The sequence below is a fragment of the Astatotilapia calliptera genome, chromosome 18 (genome assembly GCF_964374335.1).
Source record: "Astatotilapia calliptera chromosome 18, fAstCal68.1, whole genome shotgun sequence".
NCBI classification, from domain to species: Eukaryota; Metazoa; Chordata; class Actinopteri; order Cichliformes; family Cichlidae; genus Astatotilapia; species Astatotilapia calliptera.
This window is the reverse complement of record NC_137439.1, coordinates 27,014,729-27,034,711: the sequence shown is the minus strand read 5'-3', so window position 1 is coordinate 27,034,711 and position 19,983 is coordinate 27,014,729. Positions and strand designations below refer to the sequence as shown.

The window sequence follows — 19,983 nt, the reverse complement described above, 5'->3', positions numbered from 1 at the left end:
CAACAAAAGGAACATCAAACCCCAGCTACCAGGTTTTCCTCTTGTAAACAGTAACCCTACAGTGTGACCAAAATGGCCAACAAGTTAAGTCATTAGCTGTTATGCGCCGGCAAAGTCTTTCCTGATGACATTATGGGCTGAGTCGCTCATTTCAGGTCATATTGGTTATACTATGTTTCAGAATGGAGGACTATCAGTATTGTTTTTATTGGCCAATGGCTTACAAGTTTTTTTAGCCAGTGAGCAAGCAGGTTCACAATGAGACCTGCCTCTCTGGTCATATGGTTGTTAGTGGGTTTTTTTTAAACCAATATCGTGACGGTGAGAGCACCAACCTCGAGGCTTCAAAACTAAGGGCCAGATTAACTAAATGGGTTAAAGTAGCTCATGAGCGCAATGCCGAAATAGCATTTATAGGTGTGCTTAGTTGTTCGGGTGATTTACAAAAGTTGCGCTGCTCTCTAAACCCAGTTAGTTGATTTCAATATCAAGCACAAAAATAAGATGTGCTTTTTTTGGCACTTAGCAATAATTTGCATGTCACAAACATTAATACATCATTTTGTGCACTTGATTTAAATATTTGTGTCCCTATATTTTGCATCTTGAGAACTACATGTGCAACAAGTATAGTTCCCACCTCTTGCACGCAATCTTGTCACTGTGATGTCTTTGTAAATGCCAACAGTACCTTTTGTTTTTACGCCTAAACCCAATTTGTGCTGGCACAACGCATTCGTAAAACTGATCCTAAGACTTTAGGAACCAATGAATGAAGTCATGTTTGCTAAGTCTAGCTTTTACACTGTCTGTGATACAGACATGAGAGTTGCACTGGTCCACTTATCTAACTCTTCGCAAGAAATCAATTAAGCATGTTTCCCCAGATGTCAAACAGTTCCTTCTGGGAGCAGGCTGGAGTTTTGTCAACCAACATCATCAACAACATGAAAGCTGCAAATGGAATGATCATACGTGAAAACATACTTGAAGAGCAAAGAACAGAGGTGAACTGGGAGGTGGTTGGACGTATCACTGAACATAGCATTCAGAGTAAGAGTTAGTGTTGTCTGTATTCAGTGTGAGCAAACACAGAGAAAAAAATGTTGAGCCAAATAAATGCACAGGGCAAAAGGGACGGGAATAACAACCAGTCAAGGGGAGGGGGGCATGTCTTTGGAAGAAATCAGAACATTGACACAGATCAACTGAAAAAATATGGTTTTACAACACTGCACTGGCAAATGGGTGTTGAATGGTTGAACAAAACTGTCCACTAGATGGTCTACTGTGTATTACTGGAATGGTGCAATATTTATGAATCATTAATTCAAGCATGTCAGTGGCTGATATAAATTAAGGATTATTTGTTTATATATTTATTCCAAGCTTAAAAAGTGAAAACAGCTAGAAAGCATCAAAGTCAGCAGTGTTTAGCTCCCGCTCTGAGTGCCTACGGACCTACCTGGTAAACTGGATCATCCACTTCATCTTCCAGGATAGTCTGTGTGTGTGGAACAGAAGGCAGATGACACATTTTGTTTTTCAGTCTCATTAGAGAATAAATTGAGAGAAGATGATAAAAAAAGAACCCCCATCACCACCAGCAACAACAACAAAAAAATACACTCATCGCAGCGTGACATTTCCTGCAAGCAGGCACAGTTATAGACTGACAGCATGTTGCTTTTTAATCAAACAGTAATTTGGCACATCACAGACAAAACAACACATATTTCCTAGACGTGACAGTAATAATAAAAATAATAATGATAAAATCAAACCAGCAAAACCTGTTGCTTTTCCATTGTAGTTAGATGTTCAGAACAGAAATCAATGGTCCAGACAAACACACAAAACAGCATCGCACTTTAAAGGAAGCTACAACGTGTTAAGATATTTGTTGTGTGAATGAATTGCAGGCGGAGTTATAACGTGTGATCTCACCTCCGAATTAGAAATGAAACTGAGTGGAAAACAACAAAAAAAGAAAATGCAAAGACTTCACGCAGGAAATCCTACCTGGTACACTGCCTGCTCACACTGTTTGTCCTTCTGGGCCTTCTTCTCCATCTCCTCCCGCTGTTTTATATCGTAGATGAGTGTGAAGAGGTCACGCAGGTCAATGATGAGAGGCTCCGCCTGGATGAGAGAATTGGAATATGATGGTGAAGGACTGAATTAAGAAAAGGTTAGCAATAGATGGTATATAATCAAAGTATCACCTTTCTCTCTCTCTCTATCTATCTATCTATCTATCTATCTATCTATCTATCTATCTATCTATCTATCTATCTATCTATCTATCTATCTATATATATATATATATATATATATATATATACATACATACATACATACATACATACATACATATATGTATACTATAGTACTAATAGTACTCCATCATCCATAACTGACGGACAGGAAGCAGCATGTGAGGCTGGGAAAGAATGTCTCGGACTCCTGGACCATCAGCACCGGCTCCCCTCAGGGCTGTGTTCTTTCTCCTCTGCTCTTCTCTCTGTACACTAACTGCTGCACCTCCACCCACCAGTCTGTCAAGCTAATCAAGTTTGCAGATGACACCACCGTTATTGGACTCATCTCGGACGGGGTGAGTCTGCCTACAGCAGGGAGGTTGAACGTCTGGTGTCTTGGTGCAGCCGCAACAACCTGGTGCTGAATGCCCAGAAGACAGTGGAGATTGTTGTGGACTTCAGGAAGCACACAGCTCCACTCCCCCCCATCATCCTGACTGACACCCTCATCACCTCTGTGGACTCATTCCGCTTCCTGGGTACCACCATCACCCAGGACCTGAAGTGGGAGCCCACCATCACCTCTGTCATAAAGAAAGCCCAGCAGAGGATGTACTTCCTGAGGCAGCTGAAGAAATTCAACCTGCCAACATGGACGATGATGCAATTCTACACTGCAATCATCGAGTCCATCCTCACCTCCTCCATCACCGTGTGGTACATTGGAGCCACTATCAGGGACAAACAGAAACTGTACGCCCTGCTGAGAAGGTGATTGGCTGCAGACTCCCATCTCTGCAGCACCTGTACACCTCCAGGACACTGGGGCGTGCAGCTCGGATCACAGCTGACCCTTCTCACCCTGGACACAGTCTATTTGACCTGCTCCCCTCAGGCAGGAGGCTCCGGTCCATTCGCACCAGAACCTCTCGCCATAAGAACAGTTTCTTCCCCTCTGCTGTTGGACTCATGAACAATAACCATATGACTGTTCCCACCACTAACACATGACCCTACTCATTTATATATCTATCTACTTAGCACTTTTAATTTCTAATTTTTATATTTATTTAAGCGTTATCTGACAGTATGTTTGCACTAAGTACCGCACTAATGTTGTAAACCTGCTCAACATTTGGCAATAAAACCCTTTCTGATTCTGATTCTGATAACTAGAAGAATAGTTTTACTTAAAATATGAAATACACTGTTCATAATATGAGAACTTAAACAGAGTTGTAGGCAAGTTAATCAACTAACATGTCAGAGTCAAAGTCAAACTTATTCTCTTTTCTGCCAAATGTAAAGAATATGACTGAGAATTAAAATATTCGTGGGGAAAAGTACTCACAGACTGCGCGGTCTTGATGGCCACAAACCTGTGGTGGCCCTCCTTCCCACAGACATAGCCAAAGGCGCGATGGTCCCGGGTGTCCTTGGCAATGTAGCTGATCTCATGGACTGAGTGGTGATGAAGGAGCACCTTGATGGCAAAAAATATGAAAGTGTTAGCTAAAACTAAACAAAAAAAGGTCTTCTGTTTCACGTGTCCTATTTGTCTTCTTCTACTTTAAGATGCAGAAATGAAAACCTGATGTATGATTTAAAATCCTCCCTTAAAAAAAAAGACCACAGTACTGTAAACTGTGCTGGGAGACAAAGTAGGTCAAAGCTACTTAAAACATCTTTGCATATTGTTGAGCCAAATGCAACACAACACAGAGTGTGCTTCAAAGAGTGCTCTCATCTCTGCATATAACTTTATGGATAATGTAGCTACAGAACTAGCATTCATTAAAGATATAAACCAGTGGCATGATTTTAGCTTTGTGCTGTTTTGTGATATCAGCAAGACTCGAGTTGCCGTTCGACGAAAAAACACCAAATTAGCAAGCAAGAGATATTAGCAGTTGCAAAACTATACTTTGGGTTGTAAGTATATAGGAGTAACTCAGCTCTTCACACCCATCTGCTTCCTCCTCTCTTAGAAGATATGTGCTTAGACACCAGGAAGGAGCGTTTGTTTGAATATTAGCCGATATTCGGCGCCATGTGTGTCGGCGCCGGTAATGCCTCAGATTAATGTAAAATACAAAACTAATACGACTCGGGCACTCAATTCAGTGGCAAATCACATCAGCTTTACATGAAGCATTTCCATCTAAATGCTCGCTGACGCAGCCTGTGCTCTAGCGATCCCCATTTCCACCTAAATAAGTCAAGAGGGGTATTTAGTGTGGAGTGTTATTTACTGCCAGTAATCAGTAAATAAAAAGAGGAGCATTAGGGGGCATGATTTCCGAGCAACAAATGAGCATGTCAAAAAGCTGGTGAGCTGCGCGGGTCGTGGCAGGAGGCTTAATGCTCTTTTTCATTAGAGGCGAAAGACGTACTACTATCACCACCAGTCACATTGAAAAGAGATATTATCAAAAAGATGAGGGGCTTTTTTGTTTGGTGGGGTGAGGAGTAGGCTGTTGGTGGTCGGGCGGGAGATGGCAGCCACGGGACAAGCGCTGTTGCATAATTATCAGTTTAGCTCTAATGACAGCTGAGGTGGAGCCGGCGGTGTAATTAGCATTAGCGGCAATGATCATTAAGGGGTGGAACTGAGTGCTAATTATCGGTTAGCGCTGATGAGCAGAGTGGGCCTATCTAGCCAACACTACGCCGCGGGACGGGGGAGAAGCGAGCCCCTTGATCATCCTGTAATGGAACAGCAGGCCTCTGAGTCTGCCGGGTGGGGGTGGAAGCCAGGATGCAGGCGGAAACAGTCCATTTCATATCATCGCCATAAGACTGCTCACTGCACTATCATTAGCACACAGACAGGGCCTGAGTGATCTTAAGTAGGTCCTGCAGCACTCTCCTAATCGCACTGGAGTAAACCACTTGGCTTTGGGTTGTATAGCAAATGCAAGGCCCACAATCCAGTGCTGTCAAGTTTAACTTTTAGGGGCTAAAGGGCAAACTGTCCTGTATGAATCATGCTATTTCGTGATTTCTGTTGACATTTGGAGAAGAGATTGAAATATGGTCAACGCATTGAAAGATGTGTTACAGGTAATGCAGCTGCAAGAATATGTCAACTGTGGGAGTCAGGCTTATAAGATGGCGGCCCGAGCAGCCGTTGTGAACTGAGCCGTACGAGCGTCTGCCCTCTGGATGTCCTGCATTGTAGGTTCACGGTACAGCAGCTGGCACAGAGGTTGGCAGTGCAGCCCTGCCAAACCGGGCCTATTCGCTAATGTGATACTCACCCCTGATCTTTCACAGTAAATCTTGATCCCGCCGAAAGAGACCGTCAAGAAGACTCTCTGCTTGTGCTCCCCTTTGGAACGTGCCGAGGAAGCCATTCCCTGCAGGAGATTAAAGGGAACGACATGAGGAGATAAAAGAAGATGATGAAGCCTTCCTCTATTCCGACTCAGGTGAGTGTGGCAGTGGGAGATGTGGGGTAGAGATTGGGGGCAGGGTGACAGGAGTTACATAAAGTGTGATAGGACAGGATGTTCTTTCATGTGCTCTTTTTTTCTTGAAGCTTCACTCTCAGAGGAATTCACACATCGCCTTGTGCAGCGAGTTATATTATTATTGCCATTTCCCCCTTTAGAACCATTTTTCTCTCCCTTTTTTTGAAGTAAGTGTGCTACACCTCAACGTGGCAATACACAAGTGCTAGCTAACAACAATAAGGTGAGATCTGCTGACAGAATGGATCGCGCCGCTGACCGACGTCAGCTCGCTTCGGGAACTTCACATAGTGCTGACTGAACACCCAATCCAGCCTTTGAAGTATGTTTTTCCCATGGATCTCACCAGCTTCTTTTTCCTCATATTCTCAGCTCTGATAAAGAAAACAATTAAAATTTCCACCGTGTTCCCTTTGATGCGACCTGTGTGCTTGACATGTCTTTCACAGAACAATGCCTGGGAGAAAATAGAAGAGAGGAGAAGAGGAAAGATGAGATAAGGGTAGAAAAAAAAATTCAATTCAATTCAGTTCAGTTTCATTTATATAGCACCAAATCACAATGGCAATCGCAAGGTAAAGACTCTACAATAACACAGAGAAAACCCCAACAATCAGATGGGCCCCTATGAGTAAGCACTTGGCAACAGTGGGAAGGAAAAACTCCCTTTTGACGGAAAGAAAAACTTCAGCAGAACCAGGCTCGGGGCAGGGGAGCCATCTGCTACGACTGGTGGGGCATGTGAGGGGGAGGAGAAGTTCTTTGAAAGCCTAGCTGATAACACAACCACAAAGCCTGAATCGCAGTGATCACCTTCGAGCTAGCTTTAAATAACTATACAGTAAAAAGCTGAAGGAATAACAGTACATAAAGGAAGAGGGCGAAGGATAAAGAGCAGAACAAGCAACAGGAGCAGGAAAGAGATAAAGCAAATGAGAAAGAGGCGGGTGGGCAGGAGAGTCAATGGATGTTGTCAATCAGTCATCGGCATCCCCATTTGGCGGATTAGTCCGCACAGCAGTGAACGGCAGCTCAATAGAGACCTGTACCCCCTCTCTATCCCCTGTCCAGATAATAGCAGTTCTGTATCGACTGCTCCATTGACTGTAACTGGCTGGGAGCTGGTGACTACCGGAGTCATATGGAGGGCACTGCAGAAATGTCTGATCAAAGCAGTGAAAAAGTTGCTTTATTAGAAGTACTGTATCATTTGAAAAGGGTATGGGCAATGAGAGGTTTTGCCTTCTGGCTATACTGCTTTTCCAGTGGGGCTTCCCACACATTTAAGCTCTAGGAAAGTCATTGAGAATATGCATTTACAGTTCATCTGCTTATCCTGTAGCCAATTACTGCAGTGATGCTTGCGTGTTGCTTCTTTGCTCAACTGATAAATATCACTTGCCATTCATTTGTCTTATTCCTTTAATGTAAAACCAGAGCCTTTATGATACAGGTTTACATTAAAACGGTCTATTTGCAGTACACCTCAATAGAGCACATCGTCTTTGTCTCTGAGAAGCCAGGTTTTTATTCATCAATTTTGTATAAGACCATTACCAAAGATAAGAATCACATCAGAGGTGTGAATCTTAAAATCATCAGGCAGTTCAAAATGTTTAGTTGCTGCAGTTTCCCCCAAAACAGCTCACTGTAATTGCCAAATTCAAAGAAACAGCAACTTTCAGCGCTAAAAACAGACAAGAAGCCAATGAAATGATACCAAAAACTAAACTTCTTCAAACAGAACTCATGGCTCGATAGTGAATCAGTCCCCAAAGACATTAATATTGTCCAAAAATGCCACACTTTGAAGCAAAATAATACTGCATTTCCAGTCTTCTATAAGATTTTCTTTTGTCTCTTTCAAATATCTTATTACCTTATTTCACCCGGTATAGTTATTGTGCATGGGAAGAATTGTAAATAACTCTTCTAATTTGTGGCCATTTTGAATGGCAGGTGAACAGACAGCTGCTGCTGCAAGCTGTCTGCCAGGCTTCAGCTCAGCTAATATACACTGAACTGGACCTCTTAACTGCATTTCTGGTGTTGATGCTTTCTGAGATATTTCTCAATCTAATTATCTGACCAAAAAAGATGGCTCGCTGAAATGTTAAGAGTACTAAGAGCCCATCCGAAGAGTCTTTCTTACACTTTTACTGAGTAAAATTATAATTTTTTTTATTGAACCTTATTATCATCAGCAGATACCCAAGTCTGTGTGATGCACATAGATAAGCAAGCTAGCATCAGCTAATAGCCACTACAACTCATGTGATAATAATCACTTTTTCTGGCTGCAAACAAATAAATAAACAAAAAACAACAACAACAGGAGCCACAAAAGCTAAAGCTGTCCACGGTCTAAAAATTCAAAACAAAGCTGAAAAATAAAATAGACCTGATTTAAGCATCTGATTATAATGATAGACATGATTTACTCTGTACTCTGTCTTTATTACTATGTCTTTTACATGAAATTAAATTGACAAACCTAAACAGAGGCAACATTTTCACCAATCTGTCTATCCAACATGTGCAGGCTCAGTCACTTAGAGGAGAGAAGCTCATGAAAGGTGACTTAATAGAGGTAATTCCTTTTAAGTAGAAGTTCATACATCAAACTGTCTCCTTCCTATCATAATCCTCGCTGCCCTTCATACCTGTTTGTTGTTGCTTCTTGTGTCCCACACCCTCCCCTTCATTTGCCTCACTCCTGCTGCGCTCTCCTCTTGCTTGTAGGTGGGGGGGATTTCAGCCCTGGAGCTGCCCCTGATCCCCAATAAAGCCTTCTCCACAGCCCCACCATTTACCTTACTTCTCTGACACTTTTTCCCCATTTAAAAATAATAGAAATAACTCGCAGATTATGTAGTAAGTTCAAGAATACCCAACTCGTTCATCCACCACTTTTTATGCAGGCATTTTCTGACTCTCTCTGTCTCTCTGGCTGAATTTGATCTAGTTTACTTTCAATATTTTGCAAGGAAAACTAGCTGAAGTATTATCTGGGTCATGTTATCGCAGTTTGCATATGTGCCACAAGTGTAACATCATGAAATTGGTTGTAAAAATAGAGTGTGAGTGACACAAGAAAACATACAGGAGACAGATCGGGGTGGGGGGATGGGATGGTTACTCTCCTCGCACATGCGGAAAAGTGAAAATTCTCTTATTTAACTGATATACTGATTTAAGTATTTCTCAGAATAGGGAGCCAGTTTGCCCCGGAGGTAAAGAAAAAACAAAGACATATGAATATATGCGAAGTGCTTTGAGCAACACTAAAAATAAAGCAGCCTATTAAAATAAAGTAGAAAGCCGCTTCCATTTTGCACAAGCCAACCTTACAGTAGCTTTCTATAGGACACTGTGGAATAATAAGGCTGGACTTTCATTTGTTCCATCTGGTCAGTTCAAACCTTCAGTGAGTCATACACAGGATAAGACAAGCTCCTGTGATTCATTCAACAACAGACAACACAGCCATGTCTGAGCATGCTTATTCCAAATCTGACTGAGATGATTGAAGATGCTCAGTGATGTCCACACAGACTCAGACACACACACAAAGAAGTCTGCACCTTCAGCTTCATCATGGAGTCCTGGCACAGCTTGTCCCCGCGTGCGGCTGTCACCTCATCAATCCCAATCAGCTTGGCCTTGTAGCGCACGCCATCTCCGCGGAAACGCTTAATAAGCCCCGCCTCACTGCGGTCCTGACCTGCAGAGGAAGAGAAAGAGAAACAGACAAGAGTTGGAGAAATAAGAACGAGAGAGTGATTACAGGAAATGAGGACGTGTGAGCTCAACTGAATTGAACACATTTGGTACGTGGGCTTCTGCGTGCGGTGTCTGTGCGTAGGTGCATGCGTATTTGCGCGTGTGTCTCTTTGCTCCGGTGTTAATATTTATGGAATAGGAAACGCAGAAAGAATAGAAAATTAGCAGCGGCGCGCAAAGATGGAAAGAAAATTGAACTTGAAATTGAAAATGAAGTTGGATAAAGCCGGCGCACTAAATGAGAAAACAACTGGAACATCAAAAACAGTCAGCGCCACAATCACCTGTCGCAGAGCATTGTAGGGCATTCACACACAAAGGCAGGACTGAAGGGAGGGGGTGCTTACTCCAGTGTTGCTACCCATGGCTGGAGTTCCCATGGGTGCTATTGGTAGCGACAAACCAGCCTGAATGGCTCCTATTGAGAGGAATCTTCTCGGTCCAGCGCTCACCCACAATCCACCCAAGCCCTCTCTGTGTGATGGATGTAGGGTGGTGGCAAGAAGGTGGCGGGCTGATGGTGTGAGCCGCTGGGGGCAGTGGGGGGTGTTCACGTGTGTGTCTGGATGGCCTCAGGCTTTATACTGTCATCCCCTCCCCTCCTTCTTCCTGATTATTCTGTCTCTCCAGCCACCCTGACATCTCCTTGATACCGACACCTTTCTCATTTTGTCTCATCGCTCACTGTTTTGATTATGTGGGTTCAAGCCTCAAGCGTTATCTCGTAGGTCTACATTGTATAACCTGTGCGGGCTTTGTCACTCGCAAAACACCGGCTCCCTGCAGCAGTCGCACAAAGAGATAGTAGGGATTTCGAATCAAGGTCACCGGCACCTTGGAGAATTTAACAGTTTCAAGTCTCTTCCTCATTCAAATCTAGGTCAGGAGACCATGCAGTACATCAGTTAGCAGCACATTAAAGGGGCTGGCTAAGCTGTGGGCGACAACGAGACAAGGTGTAACATCCTTAACAGAGGCTGTCAGGCTGTGCTCCAAAGTCACATTTACGCCAAAATCAGCTTATTCCACCCAGAAATGCCATTGCCTGCCACATCTAACCAAATTCCCGTCTTCCGTTTCTGCAATTTCCAAGTCAAAAACAAAAATTGGAAACAACGGAAAAGGGCAGATTAAGAAGCGTCTCTCTCCCCACCCACCCACCCACCACCCCATCTTAGTGAAATGTAAGTGCTTGTCTTGGCTGTGCACACTTCTTCACTAATTCATGAGGGCACAATTCTCTAAAAGGGGGAAGGGCTTGAGGATGCTAAAGTCATTAAAGTCTCTAAGCAAGCGACTGTCAAATCTGGGTCTAATTTAGACTTATTTCACTGCCAGAGGAGTTATACACCTAATGGGCACATCTGAACATCAGCCGCAGCGTGTGAAGAAACGGACGCTCAGATTTAGTGACGAACTCCCTAAAAGTACGAACTGTAGCCACACGTGTCCTATTTGCTAAACCCCGGAAGGTAATTATCATTGCTCACAAAGCAACCGCAGTTTGTTTGCGCAGTATTATGCATTCCACCCTGATTTTACCGAGTCATATACTCTGTAATGTAATGTAAAATACATGCTGCTCCAGATGCATTTTAAATACAATCGGTCCAATTCAGTGCAACTCTCTCAGATGAGCTGTAACCAAATGTTTTGTGCCATTTGTTTCTTTACATACCGCATAAGGCCCTCCTCACACTTCAGGAAGGATTTAGAGATTTATGCACAGATCCTCAAAAAAAAATAAAAAAAAAAATAGGCCTTGCATACCAAATGAGAGTCTTGAGTCAGTGGCGTAACTTGTTCACTACGTGCTCTGGGTTCAGATCCAGATGAGCGAGTGTGCTGTATTTGAAAACTAAAGAGCTGAGGGGCATGTTGTTTCATGTTGTTACACACTGTAAGAGAGGAGAAGCGAGAAGGTGTGTGTGTATGGGTTCGTGACGGGAGGTGACACATATTCCTCTGGCTTTCTGGATTTACAATTACCCAAGGTTGAATGGTCCTCACAATGATTCTGGCCCGTAAGGCTGATGCTCATAATTTTTCTGACAGTGGATTGCCTGAAGTATTGTGTGCTGTTTGTCTCTATGTGTCCTGGTGCCTGGTGGTCTGAAGTGCATGTGTCCAGGGTTAAAATTTAGACCTCGTCTCCTGCTTCCCAATATTTCCAAAATCCCTTGCTTCTCAGTAGTCTTACAAAGATTTTATTTTAAAAAAAAACTGAGTCGGGCATTAAAATCCAGGATGTCAGAGGCTTTAAATCAAACGCTACAATCCTCCCACGTGACACGCAGGCTCTGCACCAGGACCATGGAGAGAACAATTACTGTTCGCCCTGCTCCATACTGTTTCAGGGCTCGTGTCTGATCACAGTGTTGCATCCGTCTTCTTGCCACACTAGAATGGGGACAGCAAAGGGACAGATGGCGGCAGATGGAGAGTCAGAAGTGCCCCTCCAGATATAAGGACTTGGCAACAAGAAACTTTTTGTTGGGGATCTGGGCATAGAGGCAGCTTAACCTTTGAACCTCTCTGGGTGTGTATCTGTGCCTTCCTGTCCTTTTCCTTTAAAGACGCTGTTTGCCAGTAGCCACACACACATCCACACGCACACACACCATCCTCCGAGCTATAATGAAATATGCAATAGCAGCCGATATTTTCTCTGAAATAAAAAGACAGGTATTTCCTGTCAGCGCAGGAGGCTGAAGTAGCAGCGAAGAGAATGCTCGTCTGAGAAAAGCAAAATCTGTCCGCGCCATCTGCCTCCCCCCATGTGCGCAAAAGAAATTTCACAAGCCTCAGCAAACACACAGAAGCACATTTACAAATCTCAACAGCGGTGCGTGCTCTCCCCGTCCAGCCCTCACTGATGTAAAAATAAACAAATACATTGAAAATTCTTCGACCAAACTTTGGCACTAAACGCAGCATTGAGGGTTTGGCTAAACGGCTGATCAATAAAGCAGTTTCAGGATTAATGAAGGCTTTTGTGCAAATTGTCAGTTCACTAGATAGATCAGTGACTCGCTGTGGAGTCACACACAGGAGACGGTGTGTGCAGGCTGGCATTTTGTGGGGATGATACTTTAGGAAGGGGGGGGCTCCATGATGCTATTACCAAGCTGATGGGGACGCAACGTCAAGACACAGTTAGGAAAATGCATACCTGCAAATGACTTGGCAAATAGTGTTTGAATAGATTTGAATGGGTAGTATTTGTATTGCCTCTTAGAGTATGGGAGGCAACCAGTGATTTACTCTGCTGCTTGTCTGCTAGCTGCTCTCTGCCCTTTTCTCCCCTGCTCTCAGTGTCTTCCATGTCCTCAACTCCATGCTTTTCTTTTTGAAATGAATCTTTTTTGCTTTCTTTCTCTTTTTCGATGCACAGATTACACTGGTAGAGCAACAGTTGCTATGGAGATAGAGTAAAGTCACGCATGTAAAGCAATTCTGACGATGGGTAGAGGGGAGCTTTGGATTTTATGACGGCAGACTTTGCAGTCAGGAATGAATTTTTCCTCACCGTTTTGAGAAGAATGAAGAGTGATATAAGTGCGTGCCAAAACCAAAACGGACACGCAAAAAACCAAGTTCACCCTAAATTGTTTCGCATTCATCACAAATGCATCAGAATTTTATGAAAATGATACAGAAGCAATTAAATAATAAGTGACCTATGATGCATTAGTGGATGAACCAGGACATGACTAAGGGGGCAAATCTTTTTATGTTGTAATGGGCAACTTATCTCCAATTTATTTCTATTCTGTGAGTGGCAATATTGTGGCATTTTGAAAGGATTCAAAGATTTTCCCTATTTTTTGCATCCATAATATACAACTTGATGTAGTTTGTAGGGGTGAAACGATATTCGTATCGATATTGAACCGTTCGATACAGCGCTTTCGGTTCGGTACGCATATGTATCGAACAATACAAATTTTTTATTTTATTTTATCAACTTTTCTTCTGACGATGCTGTCTGTGTTGAGCGCTCAGTGGATCTGCGTTCGACTACTCCGCCTAGGCTGCACCGTCGAGCGCAGATCCAGTGTTGCCAACTTAGCGACTTTGTCGCTATATTTAGCGAGTTTTCAGACCCCCTTAGCGACTTTTTTTCTAAAAAGCAACTAGCAACAAATCTGGCGACTTTTTCTGGTGTAATTGGACTTATTTATGACGACTTTTTGACGTGAAAGCGGGTATCGCTTTTACTCTCAACAAGCAGCGGTGCTGCCGTGGGTACCTCGCCTGTTCCAAAGTGCTCACGGTGGAGAATAGTCCTCCCCAGCTGCTATCAGGGCAGAAGATGTTCACACCTATGCGTCCGAACTGCAAATGAATCGCGCATGAGCGAAGCCGCTGCACTCACACTGACTGTAACGCAGTCAGTTCTTCTTTTACTGTTATGCTGTTTTGTGGATCACGAGGTTTAAAACTACTTATACACACACACACACACACACACACAGTAACTCCACCAGAGTGCCTATTTCGGGTCACTTTTGCCGGTCCAAGCCCGGATAAAGGAGCAGGGTTGGAATTGTGACATTAAAAAAAACAATAATTGCTAAAATAAATTTAATTTGTAGTTATAAATAAATTCTAAATGCATTTAGAATGTTCTTTACTCAATTTATGTCTCTTCCATGATGTTATTTCTCTCTCCAACAACGTAGGTTACAATTATGTTAGCATGACCAATGCAAATTAGGCGATGACGTCATTTAACGATTTCTAGCGACTTTAAGGACAGCCAATAGCGATTTTCCTTACTGAGGAGTTGGCAACACTGCGCAGATCCACTGAGTGCAGCGCAAGCTAGCAAGACAGACGCTAAGCTCGTTGCAACATGGCAAATTGAACCTCCCCCACCCTCATTCAGATCTGGTGTTTGGAACTATTTTGGTTTTCATGTGAAGTATGAACCTGAAGGTAAGCGCGTCATGGACAAAAGTAAAACAGTATGTCGGATGTGCCATGCAATGCTCAATTGGTGGGAACTAGTGTGTTAGCACAGTTAGCTTGTTAACGTGTTGATGCCGTCCAGCCCCACGCACGGGGCGATCCGCGGTAGCTCGTTAACAGAGATTTGCCGCGTTATGGCGTTAATGTCATTTTAACGAGATTAACGTTGACAGCACTAGTGGGAACACAACGAATATGACAGCACATTTACGCCGACATCATCCTAGTGCAAAGACAAGTGGAAGCAGACAAAAACAACAAGCACGCATGCTACAAACTTTACCCGACTCATTTAGACAGCCGTTAGCACATGATTCTCCTTATGGGGACCTGATATGTTTAATATGCTGCTGAGAATATAGCCCAGAAGAAGCGTATAGTATAGCTTTTATTTTGGAAAGAGCCATTTCTCTGTAATAAACTCTTTTTTCCAAAGATGAGTGATTTTTCGATCAGATAGATTTATTTTTTTAATTATTTTGTTGTTTCAGCAACATTAAATTTAAAAACTGCACTTTTGAGTAAAAATATATATTCAGAATATTAATAAATGACAAATTAAAAAGGCATGAACATTTTTTGTATCGCAAAAATATCGAACCGTGACACCAAAGTATTGAACCGAACCAAACCGTCAATTTTGTGTATCGTTGCACCCCTAGTAGTCTGCCAGGTCACCACCGAATGTTCGGGCAGTAGGAACGTAATTCTGCAGATGAGATGTCATAAACTGCCATGAGACTTTTTTGGAATGAATCATGTCTCTGAAAGGCTAAATAGGAACATTTATTCTCTTGTTTCATAGTAAAATACTTCTTTCTTTCCTTTTTTTTTTTAAACCTAGTGTTAAAGCTAACAGCCTATTAAACCTGTCCTTGCACAATTCAGGGAAATAGCACTTGGAACATAGGTGCTAGATGATGAAAAATAATAAAATTAATTCAAAGCTGCTAAAAAACAACAACATCATCAAGGTCATTAACTAAAAACACAATATTTTGTCTGTCTATCTGCCCATGGCTTGCAGTTCTTGCTCTGACTGACCAAAACTTTACTTTTCTGTCATTTCCTTTCATTAAATTCACTTCTAAAGTTCTACTTACAATCTTGAAAAGAAAGCAAGACATTGTCTATCTGTCCAACAGTCTGCAAATAAGCTTAACTTGATGGGAATGGGAAAGCAGAAGGGGAGCAGTAAATACAAATGAGGCTGTCACTGTCATGCCCTCTTGTGGTTCCAGGTCCAGAATGAAGCTGGATTAGATATTTTATCCAATATCAACATAAACAGACACTCACCACAAACTTTTTTAGGTACAACTATTACTATTTGCTATTCGTGGCATAGATTCAACAAGTTACTGGAAACATTCCTCAGAGATTTCGGTCCATATTGACATGATAGAATCACACAGTTGCTGCAGATAGGTTTGCTGCACATCCATGATGTGAATCACACCTTCCACCACACCCCAAAGGTGCTGTATTGGATCAAGATCTGGAGGTCATTTGAGTACATTGAACTCATTGTCATGTTCGAGAAACCAATTTGATCTAAGCTTTGTGACATAGCGGGTTATCCTGCTGGAAGCAACAATCAGAAGATGGGTACACTGTGGTCAAAAAGAGATGGTCAGCAACAACACTCAGATAAGCCGTGGTGCTTAAACAATGCTCAGCTGGCACAAAGGGCCCCATAGTGTCATGGGAAAATTTCCCCTACACCATTATTGCACCACCACCAGCCAGAATCGTTGATACAAGGCAGGATGGATCCATGCTTTCATGATGTTTTACCCACAATTCTGAGCCTATTTGAATGTTGCAGCCAAAACTGAGACTCATCAGAGCAGGCAACATTTTCCAGTCTTCTGTTATCCAATTTTGTTGAGTCCGAACAAACTGTAACCCATGACATGTGATGAGGTCTTCTGTTCAGAGATGCTCTTCTGCATAGCTTGGTAGTAACAAGTAAGTATTTGAGTTAGCTTCTCCTTCCTATTGGAAACAGCCTGGCCATTCTCTTCTGACCTCCGACATTATCAAAGCATTTTCACACAGAGAACTGCTGCTCACTAGATATCATCTCTTTTTCAGTCCCTTCTCAGTGAACCGTTTCAGATAAAAAACCAAAATAACCAGGGTCAATATTATTATCCCCCTGTGTTATTTTCCAGATATAGAGTATATACAGAGCTAGGAAACAAAAGATTTCAACGACTCAGGAAAGAAAACTTGAGAGAGATGTTTCTAAAGACCCAGAACAACTACAGGAAGGACAACCTGGAGAGAGATTATGCATACTGGGAGCACGTTATTTGGTCAGATGGGATGAAACTAGAGATCTTTGGCCACAGAGACTCTCTGAGAAAGATGGGAGATCAGTTAAACCTAAAGAACATTATCCTCACACTGAAACACGATGGTGGGAGTATAATGCTGTGGGTAGGCTTCAGTGCGTTAGGAACTGGGAAACTTGTCAAGGTGGAAGGAATCATAAAGAAAGAAGGATAAATAGTTTTAATTTTGGCCTTTTTTATTGGATAGTAAATTGAGATAGATAGGAAATGAGGGAGAAAGAGAGGGCAAGACATGCAGCAAAGGGCCACGGGGGAGACTCAAACAGGGAACGCTGCGTTCTAACCATTTGGCATGTGGCTGCCAGCCCACACACTAAAAAGGCACTGAAAAAATAAAGGACAGGTAAGGATTTTGAAAGAAAACCTCCAGCAGTCAGCACCAAAACTAGGTCTGGGTCATCACTTTGTCTTCCAACGTGACAACAACCCAAAACACAAAGCTTGTTGGTTGTTAAGGTTGTTATCCAGCGAGAAGGCCACATAACTGACTTTTAGCATGAAGAGGGCTAATTATTCTGACCTGTTGACCTGTAGTTTGGGGTTTTTGTGACATTATTCTGTTTGTGTGTAAACTAAATAATGCAAGCATCCAAAATAAAACCATGATGTTTGGACAAGCTGTGTTAAAAATTTCTTGCTCTGTTTAACAGCACTTCGGAAATACTTATTAAAAAATGACATGTACATGGTGGCCAATAATTCTCCCCTCCTCTGTATGTCATCAGCCTGATTCTTGATAGTGCCCTTCACCTCGCCCCAGCTGGCTCAAAGTCACCATGCTGCGTGACAGTCTGCTTGTATTCATGTTGCCTGATTTCCATTTATATGGATCTAAATAGCATGTTTGCTGATTGTGATAATAGTCCCTGCAGCACATGTGATTAGCATGGTAAAGTCAGGGGCTGATAGCCTGTGCTGATAGTCCCCACCAATAAGCCACATGGCCATGTGTGCAACTGCCCCCTCGCTCTACTCCCCCCCCTCCACTTAACTGAAATCGATGGGCCCTCCTCCAGCGGGCCATTTATCTGAGCAAGTCGACAGAGCCAGTGAAACAGCCGCAAAGGACCTGGCCCCGTGGCCTCGTTACAGCGAGCCCGCAGAAGCCAGATTTACAGGACTAGTTGGGAGTGGCTTTATTTGTGGACAGAGAAATGAGAACAAAAAAGCCAAAATGAAGATGGGGAAGAAGAAAGAGAAAGCATCCTTTTCTTTCTCACTTTCCTCTCCCTCCCTGTGAATCCCACTCTCTCTGCCCCTCTATCTCCTCATTCCTCCCCCCTCTCAGCCTTTTCAATCCCATTTCAATCTCCCAGTGAGCATTCTGAGAATGCCTCGTCCTATTACTTCACTTATGCTGTTCATCAAAGCGACAGAGTGCGAATTACCCTGTCCATGACACCTAAATCACGTCGCTACCGAAGCCTGGGGCTACATGGAATAGCTGTTACTACATCTGGATCCCCGGGATGAGACAGGGAGCCTCTCGGCAAACCTGACTGAGTGAAGCCTTTTTCCGTGCAGCCCAGCGTTATTTAACTCTATCCAAGATGTTTCACCAAAAGGTGAAAAGTTACGTTCACCACCTGATGAAGATAAGAAAGCTTTCAGGTTCCCATTTCGTCATGTCACGTTTCGTGTCTTTTGAGTACTTTTCCCTTAACGTTATATCTCAGACCTTTATCTCATTTGACAAACAAACATAATAAAGCCTGATATATTACAAGCATCTATGTTACAGACGCTCTGGTGTTGCAAAGGTAAGAACATACCTTTGATCCTCCTGGACTCCTTTCGCTGGCTGGTTTTGACACCCGGCTGGAGTTCGGCCTCTGCTGACATCCTCCACCGCTGAGTCCCTTTCCCCACTCACAGCAGATCCACCATGGGTTAGCAGCACTCCAAGCTAATCCTCCAAGCCTCCAGTGTCCAATCCCCCCCCCCACTCTGATGTTTCTCACTGTTGCTCTTTGGTGAAGAAAATCTCCTTCAAATCCATGGTGAGATGTCTGGTACTCCTCATTAGATGAAGATCCAGCCAAAATAACTACGTTCTGTCACTTTTGGCCCATGGTGTTTGAGTAATGATAAAACAAAACATGAAAAAGTGCTTGAATTATGAGCTGGGCGATCCTCTTGAGAGCTGCTTCAGATCCGATTTGACATCTTCTGGAGTGCACCTGAGTTCTTTCTTTGAAGGTCAAGTATCACATGGTCCAGTGTTGCTCTTTTCTTAGGGTTCACCTATTGTTCAAGAGTAATTCCCCTGCGGGGGAGACTGCGACATTGATCGAATGAAATATTTTTCTTCAGAGTAGGTCAGGAGTGGATATTATTCTTTGGTAGAGTACTTTAGATGTGGTTTGACAGCCCATCACAGTCACTTGCACTGAGCACTGCAAGACAAGGAGACAGGGGGTGATGGTTAATTTTAAGGTGGAGGTGGTAAGAACTTAAAAAGACACATGCCCCTTGATCACTCATTACAACATTAATTTAAGACACGAAATGGCAGGAACTAATTTAACAAATCAACAAAGATGTTATTATCTCTTCTGGATCATCAGTCCGTAATGAGAGTGCAGCAAATGCTTGCTGTTCAGCGCCCACCCTTGAAGAAGACATGTGGGGAAATATTTGATGTTCTTGTTTTTTATGTTCTGCTTCTGAGTAAATATAGTACATTAGAGCATGACCGGTGCTTCTGTGCATGCAAAACAAATTTTCAGAAGATGGATTGGTAATGCTCCCAGCTCGGGCCAACAGCATGAGAGGAGGGGAAGTAGTGGAAAGCAATGAATGACAGGCTGTTTCAGAGCAAACTGTGGTGGGAATCCTGGCACTGCCACCAATACACTAGAACCCCCCCCACACACACACACACACACTGTGCTTTAATGCCCTTGAATCATCCACTGCTAACACGGTGGCTGAGCCAAGCTGACGCTGTGGCTGGCACAGCTTCTGTTGGCATGGTGACGTGCCATTGTTGGAGAAAGAGGCCTTGAGCCTATGCTGTCCTGAAAAGAGATGGAGCCCATCGAGCACCGGCCACACATTGTCCTGCGTGACATTGTGTGACATTGTCTGTGTAGTAGGAGTGTGATCAGTTAGTCATTTTATGATTAATTT

At 43.1% G+C, this 19,983-nt stretch overlaps 1 protein-coding gene across 1 annotated transcript in view; it reads right to left on the bottom strand.

Moving 5' to 3' along the window:
• The window catches only part of LOC113010063 (uncharacterized), a 59,711-nt gene that overhangs the window by 18,952 nt on the left and 20,776 nt on the right, over positions 1-19,983 (bottom strand). The window contains exons 2-7 of the mRNA XM_080293301.1: positions 18,624-19,247; positions 9,319-9,458; positions 5,522-5,620; positions 3,613-3,744; positions 2,023-2,142; positions 1,466-1,504 (exon numbers count right to left, since the gene is read on the bottom strand). Of these exons, the coding sequence (XP_080149427.1) occupies positions 1,466-1,504; positions 2,023-2,142; positions 3,613-3,744; positions 5,522-5,620; positions 9,319-9,458; positions 18,624-18,693 (600 nt within the window). The 5' untranslated portion in view covers positions 18,694-19,247. The remainder of the gene's footprint in view (positions 1-1,465; positions 1,505-2,022; positions 2,143-3,612; positions 3,745-5,521; positions 5,621-9,318; positions 9,459-18,623; positions 19,248-19,983) is intronic.